The following is a 22259-nucleotide window of genomic DNA, read 5'->3' as shown; positions in this document are numbered from 1 at the left end:
AAGAAAATCAGTGAAGGAGGAGGGAATGCATCAGACGGTGCACAGGAATCTAAAAAAATATATATCTCAAGATAAAGTAATTTGTAAGAGACAAGGGACTGACAGCTATAATGTTACAAAAATAAGGTTCAAAAATGTTATTTCAGCACACATCAGCTTTGGGCCTACACAAACAACGCCCACAGTGTATGTACTGTTGAAGTTGTAGTTTCCAAGACATCCCAAACTTCCTTTGCATACTGCCATGAAGGATTCTCCTAAGTTGATCACCAAATAATGCATTCTTTGAGTGGAGGGGGGTTAATAACATTGCAGCCTCATAACACATTTGCAGTACATATGCTTCATATTTTTAAAGAAATAGATGTGTTTACTTTACAACCCTCTCCCAAGCAAATCAAATGTTTGGTTGTGGCCAAAGGTAGGAAGTACTCCCTTACACAAAGAAACTAGTTTGTTTTTATGAGTGTGCAACAAAGAAGAAAAATTCCCTGTATTCACTCAAGTCTAATGCACCATCGAATCTAATGTGCACTTCAATTTTCAAAACCTTGAAACTAAAAAAAGTATTCGCTGTCAAATGTAATGCGCCACGGCAAAAAGTTCACTTTGAAATTTGGCCAAAAAAGTTATGCATTACAGTGGCTGCTTGCTTATAATTCCTAGTTTAAAAACCAAAGTGTTAGAACACCAAAGCTTTCAGCAATGGAAAAGAAAACCTTGGGATGCATCTATGCTGTAGAATGAATCCACTTTAAATGCCTTGGATCGATATTATGGGGACATGGAGACTGTATTACAATTTATTATGGGGAAGTGGTACATACAAGAGAATGTGGCAATGTACTTGTTTGGGGAAATGACATACCTGTATTATGTGTACTTGATTATCTCTAGTTTTCTTTTTACATTTTGTATGTCATTAAATCACTCAATAAAAAACTTTTTTAAAAAGGAGACTGTAGTTTGCGGTCATGGGGGCTACTTAAGACTGCTAGTGCCTTGCCAAACTACAAATCCCAGGATTGCATAACACTGAGCCATGGCAATTAAATTAGTGATGACGTCCCTCAAATAGGAGTGCCAGATGCTCCTGAAGTAGCTTCCCCTTTTGCTTTGGCCAAGCATTAAGGACCTCAATTCATGAGGAATTTTTAGTATCCTAAGATGCTTCTGCCCCAGTTGAAGAACAGATGGACACACAGCCCATCACACAACATCCCTCAACTTCAGGTGGAGGTCCTGCCACCAACCAGCACGGAAACGTCCTAGGAAGGCTCCTTTGTTATGTTGACTCCAATGAAGCCAGCAAACTTCTACCCAGAATGGGCGACGCTCCCCCCATGCTATAGGGGGAGCATCGCCACATCTGCCATTTCACCACACTTGCTGGCGAAACATTACCGGGGGTATAGGGTGTGATAAAGTTGTAAGATTACCATATTACATGAATCTAATGCACACTTTAATTTTGGGAAGGTAATTTAGCCAAAAAAGTAAATACAGTATATCACAAAATACAATGGGAAACCGATGTTCCGGCCTAAAGAGAACTGGAAAAGCAAAAAGAGAATGCTCCCCTTTGCGTCCATACTAGGGTAAGTAGAGATGATGATGATGATAATGATGATAATCTTTATTTATAACCTGCCCTCTTTCCTCAAAGGTACTCAGGGCGGCTTACAAAGACAAAAACAAAATAGAATTAGACAGCAGTGGAAGAACAATTAAAACAAACAATTAAAAATTCACAAATAATATAGTAATTGTTAAAACAAGTAGTAGGTTCATTAATAACATAGAGAATTAATAAAACCAACATGAGAAGTGAATAATAAAAACGTGGCTGTGCTATGACCTATGGCAATATGTTCTCAGTCAGCCTCCTCAGGCAGAATAAAAGCATAAGAAGTTAATACAAGTTAATTATCCTCTCCAAAGGCCAGTGTACAAAGGTGTGTACAAAGGCCCCCCTCTCTTGTTCCCACCTGTACAGATGTGTGACAGGGATGGAATCCTTTTTTTGATCCCACCACACACACAGATACCACCAATTATAAAGATGTCTTATGGATGCTGATTTTAATTAATTATTTATTTAATTATCTTCTTCGCTGCCACCAATGGAGGAGATGTCAGGCGGATGGCACTGGTTCTTTTTAATGATTTCTTTGTTTATTTTACCTCAGATGATGATGTTGCTTAACTTGGTATATAATTGTGACAGAGACTTAGATGGAATTAAATCAAAACAAGTTTATTGCTTGTACAGAGCTTGATGGTTTCTTATAACTTTTTAAAGGCACTTAGCTTAATGGTTACAAACAGATATGAGGTGTTCAAACTTTCAAAATACTTCTTCCTCTCAGCTAAACTAAAACCTGATCCTACTGGATCTACTGGGATTAACTTTCCCTAATCCACAGCCTCTGTAAATGACCCTAAACAAGTCCCCTAACTTGCTTAGTCTGGCCTAATAGAGGTCTGTCCTTCTGGTTCCCTTCAGTCTTGAAACCAGACTGCTCCCTGTGATTTAAAATCACAGACTGTCTAAAATAAATCCTTTTATTTTAGACCTGACTCAAATTCTTTTGAGTCACCCTGATCCTCCACATGAGAATCAGTCTTCTTCCTGCGACTCAAAATCACAGACCGAAACTGGGTTTTAAAACATTCCCCTTTTCCTTTCCAAATGGCGGTTGGCTCCGCCCCCGTCGCTATGGTAACCTGCCTTAGAATGCTAAGATGGCTACCTTCCCCTATCTATTATCAACTCCAATACTCACCCCTTTTAAACATAGCCAAACCTGACTGTTTAAACAAAATCAAATAAACATGTCATCCATAAATTAAAACATCACACTTCTTTACACCACCAACCACACTTAAGTCGGTGGTAGGACCAAGAGCAGGGCCCCTTCCAATGTCCCAGTGTTCGTGTAGGTTTATATGTGGAGATGCGGTTAGTTAAGTAACCTGGACTCAAACTGTTGAGGGCTTTATGGGTAATAACCAGACTTTGTATTTAGTCCAGAAGCAGATTGGCAGCCAGTGGAGCTGCTGTAACATGTGAGTTGTCCGCTCCCTGTACGGTGCTCCAGTTTGCAACCTGGCTGCCGATCTTTGAACTAATAAGATGATCGGAAACTTGAAAACATCCCCACTCCAACATATATCTGCACATTATAGGGATTTCCCCAAGAAGGAGAATGAATTTGAGTGCTAGTCCCTTGGATATACAAATATAATTAGAACATAAGAGATCGTTTTTGCCAAAGAAATACAAAGAGAAATACAATATTTTTATTATTACAAATGTAAATCGACATCCCGCAGGTGCATGTATTATGATGTTTAAAAACAGATTCAATATAGGGAAAAACAACAAATCCCCCTTGATAGAGTCCTGTATCTTATTTATCTGTTTATTTACTGGATGTATACCCCAGCTTTCTCCCAGAATGGGATTCATTAACAAAGCCAGTCACTTATCTCGAGCAGATTAAATCATTTAATTATACTCTAGCTGGAACACGGCTATATTTTAGTACTTCAAACAAATGCATTCATTTGTATAACGCTCATACATGGTGGCAAACTATTTGTGGCTGGATAGCCATCTTGATGGATGGTGAATGGCCACAAAATCCTGGAGGAAGGAACTGTCAAAATCAGGACTCATATTTTAAGAAGCACTGGACTAGATGACCTCTGTAGCACTATGATCCCACTTTTGTAGACATTTGAATGATACAAACTCAATATTTGAAATGCTAATAATTCCTTTCAAAAATATTCAGCAGATAATCTGCTATACAATAAGATACGCTTTTGCTTATCAGGGAGCCACTATTCAATAATTAGCAATACCAGAGCCATTTTATCCCTAAATTCATATGCATACAGAAGGCTTTCTTCCATGTCAGTGCTAACCACATAGCTACATACCTCTCTGTAGCATTAGATTCCTATATTAAATGAGAATTTATTTTCATCTTGGAAAGTAAACTGACATAGAAGGTGGAATATAACTGCTACTTAACATTCAGTTTCCTTTTATACAACAGTCGGCATGAATGGAGTTGGGAATAACAAATGTTGTGGTTAAAGGCATGCTACCACAGGTTATGGAATTACAGAGAATTTGCCTTGTCAAAAGGAAAAATAGAAGTCAATGCCTAAACATTCATTTCTGATCAGTGCAAAGGTATTAATTGAAGTTCACAGGAACCTGCATTCAGCATGCCAGTAAAGGAAGAATAATTACTCACTGCCCAAAGCTGTAAACAGAAGATAAGCATATTTCAGGAAACTGTAGGTAAGCCCTGTCGGTAATGAAGTTCAGTAGTTCAGACCATTTTTTCCTCATTCTCATTCATTAACAAGTATCTTTCTACAGCTGTCCAAAAGCGCAGGTGGTTATTTCTACTTAACATAACTCCACAAGTTGCACTAAATTATAATTTACTATACTGCAATTTACACATTAAACAACAGAATTGTAGTTGCCACTGAACAGTCAATCCCAGGTCTCTGTTACTTGCAGAAGATGTTTTTCAAGGACATTTTGTTTGTCACATTCAAACAGTTCACCTCAGAAGTAAAATGTGTGAAATGTACCTATATTAAATACACATGGATCAGGAAACCCCCTTGTAGTTTGAAGTCCCATAGTATTCAGGAAAAAGAGGAAAAAAATACCACCCACATTGGAGATTAAATCTTTCTAGCCATTATGGGTTTACAGAGATTCACTTGAAAGTTTAATAGGCACTCCTGCATCACAGTATGGAGAACAAGGATGCTAATAAAAAGCTTATATTCATACATTTTTCATTTCTGAAAATGTCTAACTCCACATATAAAATCTTCAAAGGCACATTTTAAAGATAGTTGGGGGGAGCAAAAATAGTGCATTTTATTGCAACAGAAAAAGTATTTTTAGTATATGTTATTGCGGCAGCTAAGCAGAAATTCAACACAGCTCTCAGTGGTACAGAACATGCCCATAATTGTGTTAGCTTAAGTTTCATAGTGGCAAGAGCAGGATCTAAACAATAATATTAGTATCAAAAGGTTTGGTCACAAATTATTTTTAAACAAGCAATATCTTTGGGACAAAGAAAGAAAAGTGAAACATTTACTAGAAATCAGTATGAAATTATGTCAGTTAAGTTGAATTTGGTAAAATATTCTCGCACGCTTCACTATTAATGGAGGGTTAGGTTCCAGATAACTGCAGGAAAATGAATATTACCTTAAAGCTGTTTTTTCTCTCACTTCCCAGTACATATAAAAGCTTCTAAACATATTTACAAAAAAACCAGATTGATCATAGATAACAAAATTGCATTATAATGTATAACTGTAAAAGCCATTTTAAATAAGTGCCTTAAAGCAAGGCACAACTGTATTATATATAATCATGTGTGATGCTTATCTATGGAAATTAAAGCATTATTGAGATGACCATCCAAGCAACATACACCTATATGAGACTTCCCCTGTCATTAAACAGCCTGGTGTGCGAAGTTTCTCATTTATTTCTTTGACACCTGTCCAAGTGGCCTAATTTTTAAAAGTTGCCCATGGTTGCCAACTAAGTACATGGTATGAGAGGTGCATCTGTGGAAACAAAATCCATTTTTATTAAAAGTTTCCTACCTCCAGGCTTCGCCATTCTAAAATGTCTGCTCATTTAAAAGAACCCAAAAAATTACAAAAACTGTGTTTGACTGCAATCCAAACACAAGGACATATTGGAAACAAGGTCTGTCTGGAGGACAGCAAATTACATATAGCTGCTGTAAATACAAAAGAATTATTCTGCAACAAAAAACATGCATCAAGAGAGACATCTAGTGGCTTTTTTAAATTACAAAAGTGACTTAAATACTAATCCAGAATATATAAGTATTTTGTTAGATTTTACAAAAGAAAAATTCCTGAAAGTTCTAGGGAAATGGTTAACTATCAAAACTCATCCCTGAAAAATCTCAAGCATGGTGCCGAAGGCTATTACTTTGTTGTGCTGTGACCTCAATTAATTCCTGATTTATGTCGATCCTAAAGTGAACCTATCATGGGGTTTTGTTGGCAAGGTACAGGGGTTTTTTTTCATAGCCTTCCTTGAAGACTGAGAGAGTGTGATATGCCCAAGGTCACCCAATGTGGTTCTGTGGCTGAACAGGAATTTGAATATTTGTCTCCCAGATTCCTAGGACCTCATCAAACACAGCTTTCTCTGCTTCTTCTCCCCGTTTCTCCGTTATTGAAACAGAGGCCCATGGAGACCATCACATGACGCAAGGTCACTTTTGATGGGACTCTGTGGGGCTCTGTTTCGGCAGTGCAGAGAAACGGAGTCCAGAATGTCCTCCCACTCCAAACGGAAGAAAGCCGGGAAAAGATAGACCTCAATGGGGAAAGGACATGGGATGGCAGAAGATGGACCTCGATAGGAGAGACCAAAGTAAGACAGTTCCTTCAGCTGCCCTTCGCTTTTCCCCACTTTCCTCCACTCATGTGATGAAGTCCTAGTAGCCCAACTCTCACATCACTACAACATGTTAGCCTTATAATAGATATGCTATGTCTTCATGCAAAAGTTTATGAAGACCAGGAGTCAAGGGCACCAGTCACTGGAGGTTTCAAACCAGACTTTTACTGAGAAGTAGACAAGGTATTTGATATTTAAGCCACTGTTACTTCACAGAAAAATTTAGGACTCCTAAAACCTTTGCTTTGGCACTATATAAATAATGTGGCTATCCAGATGCTGTTGAACTGCGAACTCTCATCAGGCCTAGCCAAGATAGCCAATGCTAAGGAATTCTGGGAGTGAAGCCCAACAAAATCTAGAGGGCCACATGGTTTCCATTCCTAGTATACCTGGACATCATGTTCCTGTGTAAGAGGAGTAGACAATGGTGAGAGGAGCAGGGGAAATTTATGCTCCTAGAACATCTTGAGAGCTATGCATACTGCCCAAAATGCACCAGATCCAACTGCCTACTTTTGATTTTAGGGGGGGGGGGGGGAATTGTAAAAATGTAGACCTTGCAGCTTATTTAAAAGAAGAATAGTCACTTCTAAAAGTTTTCTGTAGGAGGATTTTTTCCTCGCCACAAAGGAGGGGTTGGGTGCTTCAAAATAATAGCCACATGTAGAAGAGCCCCACTTTGCCTGTCCCTAATATATAATTTTCTCTTCCTAACAACATCCTGAACAACAAAATTTCTTGCCCACAGTTCAAATGAAACTATTTGCCAGAATCTTTTTGGTACACCACACCAAGATAACACCACCGGAATAAAGCAACAGCAGTGCAGCGGCAATGGGAGGAAAATGTTGTAGGCATAACAAAGGAGAGAGAAAGCCAATTTGTCATTCATCACCAATGGATGAAAGTTCCCAGCATTGAGATGCTTCTTTATTCAATACTTTACTTTTAGGCAATTTCTCAGAACAGGATGCCATAGGACAAGTGATTTCCCAAGTCAAGTGATTTCTCTTCTAGAATTCCCTAACTCTAAAGACCCATCCAGAAGCCAGGGCTGGAAAAATAAGCTGTTCAACTTATTTTGTCTGACAACAAACAATAACTATGTCTGCCTTACTTTCTTCATTAAGTTTCTTCTCAAAGGAAGCATCAAGTAATTTTAACAGTTTTCAACTCACAGCAAACCATACCATTTTCAAATAATTCAAAATTCACAATTTAAAACGGTGTGCTTCACATTTGCTCATGTTTAATTCTAAAGCACTATGAGACCGCTGATTCTTGATTAGGGAAGGTGGTGCCCCGAGAGTTGTTAATTTCAATTCCCAGAAGCCCAGTCAAAAAGGAAATGATGTTTCTTTTTCAAGCAATGCCAATATTACTAAATAATACCAGCTTCAAACAATGGAAAGGTTAAAAAAAATTAAGAAGCAATTTCTGCAAGATGCCAAAGACAGAGAGAGGATGGCCTTAGCAAATTTTAAGCTATACTAACAAGCTGCAGCTCTTATTTGGATTAAAGAATGGATAACACTAGATAATAAAAACAATTTACACTAGAAGGACATGATTTAAGATATGGATGGCACAGATATGAGAAAACATTGATTCCAATTTTAAGAATCATCTCCTAAGACAGTGGTTCTCAACCTGTGGGTCCCCAGATGTTTTGGCCTTCAACTCCCAGAAATCCTAATAGCTGGTAAACTGGCTGGGATTTCTGGGAGTTGTAGGCCAAAACACTTGGGGACCCACAGGTTGAGAACCACTGTCCTAAGAAAAACACTATCCACAGTGTATGGAAAAAGTACAAGTCAATATTTTACTCAAAAATAGCTCTGTGGACATCAACCAAAGAAGGCTTTCACTGGACAGAAATGAGTGGAAGCCAATGGCCCAACTATAAACAAGTACTAATTAGTAAACAAGATTAAGCCCATGTAAAAAAATCAAACCAATTACAACAAGAGGGAATACAATTCTCAAGGTTTCAATACAGACAATTATTCGTGCTGAGCTTATCCGTCAGGTAGATTCCTGATGGCTGTCTTGGGGATAGTTGCTCCTCAAAAAAGGCATACCACAAGGCTTCACTCTCTCTCTAATGCTGTTTAATATCTACATGAAGCCACCAAGAAAGATCATCCAGAAGTATGGGCATGCTGATGACAAGGCATTAGCTAAAGATAATGCCTCTTCTCTAAATAAATGCCTGGAGAATGTAATGGGGTGGATGAGGAAAAACCAACTAAATCTGAATGCAGATAAAATAGAGATGCTTACTGGGACTGGAGATTTATCAGCCAGTCCAACATGATTTGGGTCCATGTTAGGTATGGGATGACCTCCTCTAAGATGCTTTGTACACTCAGGTCTTCTAAAAGACATGTACATCAGTCAGCCAAGATTAGACTAGCAACTATTAACCAGAAGACTTTTTCATCAGCTGCCCTCAAATTTGCTGTCCGGATTTAAACCATTACAGATAAATTCTTTTGGCAGGCATTTCCAGATGATGTATAAATTATGAATATTTAAAATTATGAATTGATTTTAATGTGTATACTTTTTAAACTAATGCTATGCTATAATTCTTTTTAAAATGATTAGGTATTTTAATAGACATTCATCTTTTTAATTGTTTTATGATGCTGTATTTGTTGCTGAATTTTCATCTGTTGTTCCTGCCTTGATCCACTGAGAGAGGCAGATAAGAAATGGAATCATCATCAATTATAGAAAGATAGAGTTGGAAGAGACCACAAGGGTCATCCAGTCCAACCTTCTGCCATGGCAACCTGGGATAGCTTCCTTACAATTCCCTCCCTATATTGGACAAGTGGGCTTGAATATCCCTACGGTGAAATAACATCATTCTTTACAAATAGATGCCAAGCGATTTATATTCAGTTCTCTTCCCCTCCCCTATAGACATATGCAGTAGAGTCTCAGTTATCTGACATAAAAGGGCAGGCAGAATGTCGGATAAGTGAAAATGTTGGACAATAGGGAGGGATAGCTCACTCACTGGCCTCCTTTTTCTGCCTTCTCCAGGCCCCAGTTCCATACCCCACTTGTCCCAGCAGCAAAGGCGCAGTGGCAGCAGTCGTCTTTGCCATCCTCCCTCGCTCACTTGCCCATTTACTCACAGGCCAAGTCCTGGTTCTTCCACTGCTGCCCTTGCTGCTAAGACCCGGCCCCAGTGAGTGAGTGAGAAACCGAGGGAGGGCTGCAAAGGCAGCAACTACAGCAGAAGCAGGAGCCTGGCCGCCTCTTCCAGGCCCCTGTGTTTGCCACTGCTGTCGGCTTTGTTGCTCATCTTCGGCCTCGCTCTCTCACTTACTCACCTGCCCTCCCTCCCTCTGTCACTCACTCACCGGGCTGGATCTCGGCAGCATCAGCAGAACCAGGACCCAGCCTGGTGAGTGAGCACGAGAGAGAGGGAGGGCAGGTGAGCGAGGGAGGGCAGCAAAGGGGTAGCAGTGGCAGAAGCAGGATCCTGACCGCATCTTTCAGGCTCCTGCTTCTGCCATCGCTACCGCCTTTGTCGCTCGCCCTCCCTCTCTTACTCACTCACTCGCCCTCCCGTGCTCATTCACCGGGCCAGGTCCCGGCAGCAGTGACAGAACCAGGATCTGTCCCAGTGAGTGAGCAAGTGAGCGAGGGAAGGCAGGTGAGTGAATGCGGGATGGCTGCAAAGGTGGCTGCTGCTGCCGCCTTTGCCACCAGGACGAGTGGGGTAGGGAGCCAGGGTCCAGAGGAGGTAGGAAGGCGAGGCCAGGCTCCTGCTTCTGCCGCCGCTGCCGCCTGTCCTTCTTCGCTTGCGTAGAACTAGTACCCAGGAGGGTGGGTGAGAGAGCAAGAGGGCGGCCCCAGAGCGTTGGATAATAGAGAGTGTCGAATAAGCGGAAGTTAGATTACCGAGACTCTACTGTACATAAATACAGTACTGTGCCAAGTTTTAAAATAAATCTTTCAAAAAGAAGAGGCTCAGTCACACTCAACAGCTGGTCAGGAGATCCATTTAAAACCAAATTTAACACTTGCTGCTCACAGTAGTTATTTTTTACCGCAAGGCTTAGTCCTTGGCATCAGATCTGAATCAACTGCAGAACTGCTTTTGTAACATTATGCTTCACATTGATCCATTAAAAGTACACAATTTTTTCAAGGTTGCTCTTGGCCACAACATATTTCACATGGGTACTTCTTGGGATAAAAATGAACATACCTGTTTTTTTTCGAGTTCTCATCTTTTCCTCTTTTAACACCAAATATTCTTGTAATGAGGGTACTAAAAAGAAGGGTAGATGAATTTCTTACCTAATATAACAAGGAACAGAAAAAAACTGGTTTTAAAGGGTGTTTTAGTATTTTCAAGTATACTTACATCCTGCATACAACATTCTTGTTAAATTAGCAAGTGGCTAGACAATGCAAAAGTATTCTGTTATGGAAGAAAAAAATTATTCTCTAGAATGTAAGTTAATAATGGCATTACTTTATTTAAAGTATCAGAATAGCCAAGAACACAATACAAAACCTACTGGCCAAAATCTAATGTTAGGCCCACCAAATCAATGGGAGTTACCCAAAAACTAACTTATCATTCAACAATTGACTCAATAAATCAACTCAATGGGACTTGCAATTGAATTTAGAATTTGGATAATTTACAACATATACAAAGAACTGGGATAAAGATTTTTAGACAGGTAGCCTTGAGTCTATTACAGCAAAAAACAAAATGGGATCTTATGATACCTTAAAGACTAACAAGTTTTATTCTTTCAAAGTGGGCTGTGAAAGCTTCAGCCAAATATTACGTTAGTCTTTAAGGTAGCATCATTCTCTTGTCACAAATAAAAAGAGATTCATTGTATATGAAACCAGAAGTCCATTTCCAGTTTTGCAAAATACGGAATTTTCGTGTCAAAAAAAGGTGCCAGGGACCCTGTGCCTTGAACTGCTGCTCCAGGAGGACTTTAGGAGTGTTTAAATCCCTGTTCGGTCATGGTGCTCCACTGGATGATCTTCAGCAAGTCACATTCTCTCAGCCTTGAACAGCAAAGACAAATTGCCTCTGAACATATCTTGCCAAGAAAACCTTAAGATAGGGTCACCCTATGCCTTAAAGGCGCTCAACAACAACAAACCCCTTTAAAAAATAGAGTGTGAAGGGACTCAGTGGGCTTTAAAAATGGCCTCAGAGATTGTATGCACCCTTGTTTTAAACTCACCGTAAAGGATCCTATCAAAATTAGATCAAAGGAAAGGACATGTTAAACAACTATGACTTGACAGCATGTTTCACCTTATGGAAAGAAGCATTGCTAGGGGCTATTTTGTGTATGTGCCCTCAAGCCACTTGTCAACGTATGGCAATTCCATGGATTTTATAGTTTCCTTAGACAAGGAATACTCAGAGGTGGTCTACCATTGTTTTAATCTCAAATCTAACCTTCAGGATCTGATCCGTCTAACAATGGCTGACCCTGCTTAGCTTAGCAGACAATGATCAAAGCACAAAATTTTAGTAAGCAAAAGTGGGGAATGAAATACAGGATATACCTGGTTACTGCATCCTTGATATGAGAAAAGGAGGCATGCTGAATATATTATTTTTGTGTGTGTAATTGGAAATAGTTTGATATATTGTTGGGAGTTAAGACTTATATTTTCTAAGACTTAAGTGAATAATCATTAAAGCCATATGCATATATTTCATTTGAAGTTTTCTCTCATGTTCCTACAATTACATTTTCACACATTTAAAGAGAGTTCCCCATGCAAATGTAACATGACAACCATCGGAATGTTTCTCTATTGCCATCCCTGGTTTGCTGTTTTTATTAAATAGATTAAGCAATGAGCTATGTCAACATACAATCCTTACATTATTCCTTACATTATGGAAGTGGTTGACAATTTAATGAAGGTTTTTCACCAACTGAGAACAAATTCCATCATACAGAGACGGGAACCCTAGGAACTGAATTCTCTTTGAGAAGCTCTTCCAAATCTTCAGTGTGTGGCAAAGAAAAAGCTTTAACAGCATACTTAAGCACTGCTGTTTTTATTTGTCATCAAATCAATTTCAATTTGTGACAACCTTATGAATGAGAGACCTCCAAGAACCCTTGTCATCAACTGCCTACCTCTAGTTCTACACATTCAAGGGTACTACCAACACTGATAAAATAAGATACATATACTCTTGGCACTTAAAACACTCTTTAGGAGAAGCAAGTCAACAGAGACCTAATTATAGTAAAATGAAAATAATAAATACATTTTAACATTAAAGCACAATTACAGTGTTCCCCCACTTATCGTGGGGGTTATGTTCCAGGGCCACCCACAATAAGTGAAAATCTGCAAAGTATGGACACTATGTTTATTTTAATATTTATACTTTATTTTAGCAGTTACAATATACAGTACACCGGCAGAGAAGAAGAATGGAAGCTAAACAACCCTTTTTTATTTCCAACCCTTCCCTAGCCTCCCCCCTCTCCCTTTATTTCTCCCTTTCCCCCCTTCCAAAACCCTTTCTTATAAAACACGCCCCATCCCTACCTCCCCAACATACCTACGCCCACACCACAAAAAACCGCAAAACAGCTAAAATACTGCGATAAATGGTGTACATTAATATTTATTGAAAACCCGTGAAACAACAAGGCTGCGAAAAGTGAACCACGAAGTAGCGAGGGAACACTGTACTTCTAATCAACCAGTTAGAAACTACTTTTTATGTTAGCAGAACTGAATCTCTCTCATTCTTTTAAACTGGATAAATGTTCATCTTTCATTACACAAATCTAAATAAAATCCAAATAAAATTAAATCAAAAGTTAGCTGATGTCTGAAAATACCAAGAAACAAATTTCAGTGGTACTGTAGGCGGTTTTATAGGATTTCCCTCATGCTAGCATAATGTCCACTCAGCATACATTCCATATAACTTTATTTTAAAATTCATAAAAATTCAACCAGACATTGCAGTGTTATTGAGAAACATAATCTATACCCTGTATACTGTCATTAACATGTAGCTTTTCAACTTAATGTATTAAATGTAAAGGATTAACTTACTGCCCAGACAGAAGACATAAAACCTAATATTGCTGCTCGCATTCCATCTGCCACGTAAGGAATGATATTTTCTCCTAAGCGAGTATCCTTGAATAAAGCTCTCAATATATTTAAAGCATGGACCTGCATGGGAAAAGTCAATGTAGACTATTTAGTTTTAAAAATAATCTCAAACTCATTAATAAAATCATGGAAGGACACAATGCTCTAATCAAGTACACAAAATGTTTAATAGATTGCCCCAAAGAAAGAGTTTATTTTGGAATATATTGGAGCCATTTGACCTGTCAAACATGAGAGATCAAAATAGCTTTAATGCGGAGGAATGGAAATGCTTGTACTGATGCATCCAAAAAACTGCATTTACTCCCTTTGTTATTTGATTTTTATAAGCATGATATGACAAAAGACCAAGATCTACACATTATCTAGATAGTGCTCTGATGTTTGCATTGCTTCACCAATAAAATATTAATATGGAATCATTGCTAATCAATTTGAAATACTGTCTGTACAAGCAAGCATTTTGTCTCAAGGGAGCAGTGAGCAAATCTCATGTCAAATTCCACAAAGATGGCAAGTGGCAAATGTCACTCCCCAATGTTATTCTCTATAATTTAATAAATGAAGGAATACAAACATTGTTCAGAGCTTTATATTTCATAGACAACATCCACTGGAAGCTACCACCAGTTTATTAATCATAACACCCTAGAGAAATCCACAAGTCAATTGTGTATAACATGAAGTTGTATTATCTTTGTCATGGATCTCCTCCCATTTTCACTAGAAAGTCCTAAGGAATAGCTAGTTTATGGTGCTACTCTACACTGATAACATTCCAACAAATAAAACTGGCCACGTCTTCTACAAATCTTATGTATAAGCTATATTTTACCTGAGGGATTGTGGTTGGTGGTGTATCTGAAGGGGAAGCTAAGGGTATCAACTCTTGCATTGTCATTTTTAGCAAGCCCGTTTTACTCTTTGGTTCTGAAGCTAGCAAAGCCTAGATTTAAAAACATGCACAAAGATTAATAATTAACCATTTCAGAAAGGATAGTCATCAACAATTTCACAAATCTCTGATTTCACTGAGATGTTGTACTGTGCAAGGAAGGAAAAGACAGAAAAGAAGGTTTCATCTTTTCTGCATGCACATTCCAAGAAGTCTGAGATATACACCCTGTTGAAGTTAACACTGAATTTTCACTATTAGTTCCAAATCTTTCAAAGTGGTTCTCATTTTTAAACATTTTGAGTTTTTGTTAAGAGGAGCTATTTTGAAAATATTTATAGATAACTAAATTTTCAAAGAAGTTATGTAGGAATGCTTTCTAAAAACAAACCAAATACAACTTACTCTCACTTTTCTACTGATTATAATAGGGTTAAACCCTATAAGGTACTGTTCCATTATCCGGGCGGAGGCCACTAGGGGACGCTAGAGAGAGAGAAGGATAGTCTATTTTATAGGAAGGGAGTTGAAGAAGGAAAACCATTTTCCCCTTTTTCGCTGATTATTCCCCCTCCCCATTTACTTTATCATGAAGTGTGATGCCTCATGGGCCTTGTAGTCCTGTGCCTAGTGTCACTGTGGTAGATGAGGATGAAAACATGGGGTTTTCTCCGGATCAACAGCCAGAGTCTTTCCAGATGCCTGATGTTCTTGTCCAAGAACCAATTAAAACTGACCTTGACCAACGCTCACCTCCCTTTACTAGAAAGCAATCCTTCTCGGCAGATAGGGGAGTGAAAGAGAGAATTCGCAGGAGTGCCCGAATTGCTGCCAAGCAAGACACTGATTAGCCATGTTTCCCCTGGGAAAATCCAGAGAGTCTCACACCTGCAAGTTGGGTTTCGTTCCCTGTTCTCTAGGGAAAGAGAACGCTGGACGCCCGTTTGGCGGGAAACGAGACCCAGATAAAAGTATCGGGCTCTGTTGATTCTTTGCGGAGACAACAGCTCAGCTTCGGGAGTGAATTCCATGTTTCCAGCCTAGTGTGGACTTTGCTAAGTCCGCAATCCAGTTTCCTTGCCTCGCCTGTTCAAGTATCCAAGAATTGCCTTGCTTTGCTCTCAGCCACGGATTTTGTTCTTAGAATCAAGTTTTTGGACTACCTTGCCTTGTTTTGAACCATGGACCTTGTTTCCTAGATCCAAGCCTTATTCCCAGCCTTCTTGTGGATTTACCTTGTGCCTTGAAAGACTTTGGACAATTCCCCACACTATTGCCTGGCAATAGTGTGTGTTTCGGTTATTGGATTTTACCTTTGAACTCTAATATCATTTATTGGACAAACTATTCCTGGACTATTTTAGGCCTCATTTGAAAGGTCTGTTTCTAGACTATATTCTCTACTTGCTTTTATCCTTCTTATATATTTCCTTAATAAAGATATTAGATAGTTTTATTGGCCTCCGTGTTTGGTTCTTGGTGCTCCGCTGCCTCTGGTGTGTGACATGAACAAGGATTGTCTCCACAACGGGGATGTGGGTGGGGGAAATAACAGGAAAATGGGGAAAATGGTTTCCTTCTTCAACTCCCTCCCTGTAAAATTGACTAACCTTTTCCCTCTAGCGTCCCCTAGTGGCCTCCGCCCAGATAATGGAACAGTACCCCCAATTACAATCCATTAAAAAGACAGAGCAAATAACTGTGTAAAGTGTCTAAAATTCAGACCACAGATTAAGACTATAAAAGCCTAAGGGCATATGATTCTCTTTTAGGACTATAGATTTTACCTATCTTCAGTTGTATGATTATCCTCATAGAATTTTTTGGAGAATGCCTTTAACATAGGAATTCTAGTAAACTTTATATGAACAGTAACATTTCTAATCCAATATGAAATGTCACTTGCCCTTTTCCTCTCCTCCCCATGCACAGGTTTTGAAGGTACAGGAATCCATTTTATCACAAATGCCCATATCACCCATATCAATATACTAAAAGCAGAAGTTCAAGTAGGCTTCCTACACCTGTTGACTTTTACAAACCATTTCAGACAAACAAGAATACAAACTGTAAAATACCCTAGCCACAATCAATGCAGTTGGGTGTTCTGCATTACATTCCAGATTCTGCTTGATTTGCATTTTGTACTTTTTCAAATGAATTTTGTGAGACGCTTAGTTGCAACGAGTACAGAACATGTTCCTTTGCTGCCACCAGGGCTGACAAAAATGGACACAATGAAAAATAAAACAGGTGTCGAAGTTGGGGGAGAAGGATATCCCTACAGATTTAATCTGCATTCATGTTGTATTTTTAATCAAATAACAGATCAAGAACCCATAATCATACAAAGATCAAGCGTGTTTCTTTTGTAGCTACCTGTATATAAAATGGAATGCCAGCACTGCGTCTAGTGGCACACAGTTTAGATGAAGGATTGCTAGATTTAATTTCTTCCAATACATTGTGCAGCCATTGCTGTGGCAGCTTGTGCATGTTTTCATTGTTACATCTGTAATACAAAAAACTGTATGAAAATAAATGAAAGGGAATGATACATTTTGTATAAAACAAGTGATCATAAATGATGTAAGTTTAAAAGAAAACTGAAAAATTTGATAAAGTAAGGAAAATGAAGGGAAAAAAAGATTTTCATTTATCTTACACAAATGAAGTATGCCTCAAAGAAATCCCACCATCAGAAGAATCATTGTCAACCATGATGTTTTTCATCTTCTATGACCATCTACATGGCACATAGCCTTGCCTTCATTCCTAAGACTCGGCAAGACATATACTGTCCTTATTTTTCCCCACTGCTTCAGTTTTCTGGAAATCCACTATTCTTCTTCACCTACTCTTGAACAGCTGCTTTTACATCCCACATAGCCATGTTTTACTGTGGTCATAGGTGCTAATTCTTTCACTGATTCCCATTTCCTCTTCCCATAGACTCAATCAAACAGCTGAAAACTTGCATTTCCCAAGAACAGATAAACCAGGCAATGACGGACTTTCTAGGAAAACAAGCAATTTCCCTAGATGTCCCATATGAATGCATCAAATCTGAACAGGGTTTCGATCCAGTTTCCCATTTCATTTTTGAGGCTGATAATGAAGTTTTTGCTAATTAATCCTTCATGGGTCATTCTTTTTCCACTTAAAAAGCCAGCGTTAAAGTAAGAGAAAACCTTCCACAGTTCCTAGAACTAATTCCAATTTGATTTACTTCAACAAGTTCAGAAGAAAACAAACAATGCTAAGAAACTGTATACTCATTAGCTTCTCATCAAAAGCTTCACTTCAGTCTGTTCACAGTTAAATCTATGGCTCCAGGAATTCCTATTACAAAGGCTTGTATATAACTAAAATCCAAAAGTGTTGTCACTGGGTGGTTCAATAAGGTTCCTTCTCCTATTAAAACTGAGAGAAGTGATGGATCAAATTCCTCTTTTCCCTCCTTCCACAGAATACCCTACAGAGATACACCCAACATCTGCTTCATGCTATTGGGAAGCAGATCACAGGATTCACACAGAAAAGGACAAGGGAAACTCTCATGGTGTAAGCTGAAGTTTGCAACAATGAACTGTCACCACTACATAGATTTATTCCAGTAATTCAAGTTATCTTAGAAGTTGCTTGGAAAAAAAAAACACTGTTTTCATGTATACCTAATTACAGATCAAACAGGAAAATGTGTGTGTTATACAATGTACTAGAGCCAAAGAAAGCAAATGCATTGTTGGTGACTTAACATGAATGTCCATTCTTGAACAATGCAGATCCCTTGTACAGCATGTGGAAAAAATACTGAATTCCAGGATCCTTTGCATAATATGATTTTTTTTTGTAGTATCTGGAACCTTTCCCCCTCCTTTGGACAGAACGGTTCAGGTCCTGTTTAGCTTCGTGATCGCATTTCCCCCTATGAACCTGCACAATCTCTGTGTTCTTTGGGGGAGGCACTTCTCTTACTCTCACCTCTGTGACAAGCGCAACTTGTGGGGACGAGAGAGAGGGCCTTCTCTGTGGTGGCCCCTCAGCTCTGGAATTCCTTCCCAGAGAGTTCAGGCAGGCACCCACCCTGTCAGCCTTCAAGAAAGATTTAAAAACTTGGTTTTTCCAGTGCGCCTTTGAATAATTGATCCCAGTGACAGGTCCCACCTCACTGACAATCACGTTTCCCGATGCATTTCTACTCTGCTCCATCAGTTAGGAATAATTTTACCCCTATCCCACCTCCAATTCTCCCATTAAATACTGCAGCACTTCCTTACCCATCAGATTTGCAATATACACTTTGCACTTTGGCCCAGTTTGTTTTTAGGTTAATCTTTGTTATGCCTTTAAATGGTGGTCTCTTATTTTATCATATTACTATGTTATTGTGTACAAATATGTTTTGATTCATTTTAATATTATTCATTGATGATGTGTTTATGTATGCATTTTATTCTGTTCTATTGTGATTATTTGGGCTTGGCCTCATGTTAGCTGCCCCAAGTCCCTGCGGGGAGATGGAGGCGGGATATAAAAATAAAGTTGTTGTTGTTGTTGTTGTTGTTGTTGTTGTTATGCTGAAAGCCAAAAACACTGTACAATCAAAATATTCCCCTGCCCCACTAGCCATACAGAACATAAAACAAGAGAAAGTCGAAGGATACAATTTACTATTAGACTTTGGTTATCAAGCTGTGAGAAAAGAACTCTTGCCATGAAGTATGTTTCCTCTGCAATTATACAATTTGGCACTGCATATAAAACCTCACTATCCAGCAAACAGCCTTAAAAATAAATATTTCTGTCAGAATTACAGGAACCGCCTCAAGCAAAGGATGCTTGGTCAAGACCAAATCCAGTTCTAATTTGATACCAGGTGTTGATCAAACATAGTTTAGCCTGTTCACTAAACGGAAGTAATTAAAACATTTTGTTTACTTCTCAAAATGCAATTACTTTAGAGAAGATGTTAAATACGTCTACATGGGCAGAGGAGTTGCAGGTGACATAAAATAACATCAATTAGCTTCTCTAATCCCACCCTAATCTCTCCAAAACAGACAATAAAAAGGAAAAAATACGCCAAAATGGCATACAGTAGTGACATCACATCACTTCTGGCAAACTGAAATATCTGAAACGACCCACCAAATAGATTCAGTAAGGAAAGATGGCCCTGCTCCATTTCTACAGTCCCCAAAGTCTCCATACATAGGAAAAATTAACAAACTCATATTGTGTTTTATACTATATTATATATTTTTAACATTTTGACTTCATATGTGTGTAGTAAGAGATGGCCAATGTGTAAAGAATATTTTAGAAATATTTTGTGAAATTTTGTAGCAAATAATGAATATTTTGTACATAAAGATACACTTAACTACAATTTTCTGTTTTACTATGTATGGCCACTTTTGGGACACCCTGTAGTTGCCCACATTTTGTCTACACCACTTGCTTAAATAACTTTATTCTTATACCCCGCCCCATCTCCCCGAAGGGACTCGGGTAGCTTACATGGGGCCATGCCCAAACACAACAATATAAAAGCAAGCAAAACAATAACGCAAATCACTCAACAATAAAAACAACAATATTGATAAAAAACGGTCATAAAAGGTCAACATACAAAATAAGGTGTTAAAAACATGGGTTAAAATCACGGATCTGGGCCAAAGTGCAAAATATGTCAAAGTCATCAGGGAGGGGTAGTTGCCCAGCTGACATAGTCATTAAAGTGCTAAGTATAATACTGAGAAGGCATACCTGTGGGTCTATGCTAAGTAGGCAAATAGGTTGAACCTACAAAGGTCAATCATCAAAGTTGCTTAGTTGAGTACACTTAAATAACTAGGATCTGCTAGTCCACCTCCCAAATTTTGACTTAGGAGGCATCAACAGCTGCAAGAGTCAGCGGTCTGTACTCATGTCAACTGGGGTTCAGCAGACTCATGTTTCTACCTCCTTCCCACGAGTAATCTCTACTGCAACAATGCAAAGCAGCATAACACATCCTTGCAATGGAGATGCTCACAAGCAGTGGCTGAAAACATGAGTCTGTTGTGCCCTGATAGACAAGAGAACAGACCTCCATCTTTCGCAGCAGCTGAAGCTGCTCACTAAGTCAGAACTGAGTGCCTTTTTGTTTTCTATGTATTCCCTGTATCGAATACATAAAAATCATGAATATGAATAAGCTCCATGCAGTCATGCAGGCCACATGACCTTGGAGGTGTCTACGGACAACGCTGGCTCTTCGGCTTAGAAATGGAGATGAGCACCAACCCCCAGTGTCGGTCACGACTGGACTTAACATCAGGGGAAACCTTTACCTTTACCTTTAATTATAGATTATATAATTGTAATATGCCATTAATTTCAGCCAATCGTTTTGTGTATTCAAACCATTCCAGAAGTGTTTGTGTGACTTTTCATACAAAACAAATAACACAGTCAAACAACAACAACAAAAATGGTGTCTTGTTTTTGGGGTGCTGATTCAGAAAATGGCATTGAATGGACCACATCAGTTCTAATTTCTTAGATATGATTATCATGGTTTTCCATGGGCGAGTAAATTGTGACTGCTAGATGCCATATATTCTGTATCTCAAATACTAGAGCTAATAGGGGAAAACTGGTTCTATTTTTGGGATCAGCAGGTCAAGTAAGAAGTCTAACATTTGAGGCACCAAAATGTGTTGGCCAGTACAATACATAGGGAAAATCTACATGTCCATCTGTTCTTTCTTTAACCAGAAGCCATTGGCTAGACCTGCTATGCCTTCAACCTGGAAAATAACATCTGGATTACTGTTCTCACCTAATTTTTTAAGCATATTTCCTCAGATAACATAAAGTAGTGAAACTCTTATTATATACCTTGAGGCTTCCATCTAGAGACAGTTTTCCTTCTAAACATTACATAAACACCCAACGAGAATTCACAGAGTGACACCATGAAAATGATATCATCTCAAATCATATCAAATCTCTAACACCATACCATTGTGGTGCTTTGATGGGGCCAGAAGGAATACTATCTTGCTCAGTCACCCTTTAACTCACATGTTTTGTTCAAGCAAAACTTTGGTTGCCCTGAAGTAATAAAAACATTAAGAACTATTGATTTTGAAAACAGAAGTAGCTACTCCCTTTAACTTGGCTACAGCACAACCCACTGGGTTGGCTGAAAAGTTATTTCCATGAGAAACAAGTTGCCATAAAATCTAGAGAGGAAAATGGAACCTTTCAACAATGGCAGTCGCAAATTCAAGTACGCATTTCCCCGTGTGAAAAGTCAGACTGATATCAAACGATGTGAGTGCCTACTTTATCATACCTAATCTTCAAAACCACTAATTAAAACATCATACACTTAGCTAATGTGGAAGTTACTCTGGTTTCAATTTAGCAAATGGTTTTTGTGGTTTCTCCCATTTATTTTTCCCCTTGCCAATTAAAACAATCTCCTCCATAGTCATAATAGCTACTCTGATCATTTTCAATGAATACAATAAATGTCCCACAGTCTTCACCTCTCCGCTCCCATACAAACATAAACATTGAGCTAAAAATAAATGAACAGACTTCCTTCCTTCAACTTAAGTTTTGCTCTAGTTAGAGTTGTAGAGAACCACGAACAAACTTACAATGACATTTTTGGTAGGAATCCAGGAAAAAAATTAATGACTA

The 22259-nt window shown here is 38.6% G+C and overlaps 1 protein-coding gene across 6 annotated transcripts in view; it reads right to left on the bottom strand.

Annotated features, from left to right (window-relative positions):
• thada (THADA armadillo repeat containing) overlaps positions 1–22259 on the bottom strand; it is a 181835-nt gene that overhangs the window by 103426 nt on the left and 56150 nt on the right. For 3 of the 6 annotated variants that reach the window (XM_062971393.1, XM_062971402.1, XM_062971395.1), the window contains exons 23-27: positions 16938–17070; positions 14499–14609; positions 13601–13723; positions 10734–10825; positions 4272–4280 (exon numbers count right to left, since the gene is read on the bottom strand). In XM_062971393.1, coding sequence (XP_062827463.1) covers positions 4272–4280; positions 10734–10825; positions 13601–13723; positions 14499–14609; positions 16938–17070 — 468 coding nt within the window. Of the gene's footprint in view, positions 1–4271; positions 4281–5343; positions 5626–10733; positions 10826–13600; positions 13724–14498; positions 14610–16937; positions 17071–22259 lie in introns of those variants that run through there. The other 3 variants (XM_062971397.1, XM_062971410.1, XM_062971406.1) reach the window with 2 other exon arrangements.

This window comes from Anolis carolinensis, chromosome 1 (genome assembly GCF_035594765.1).
Source record: "Anolis carolinensis isolate JA03-04 chromosome 1, rAnoCar3.1.pri, whole genome shotgun sequence".
Classification (NCBI taxonomy): domain Eukaryota; kingdom Metazoa; phylum Chordata; class Lepidosauria; order Squamata; family Dactyloidae; genus Anolis; species Anolis carolinensis.
Note: the sequence above shows the minus strand (reverse complement) of the source record. Positions and strands in the feature narration are given on the sequence as shown.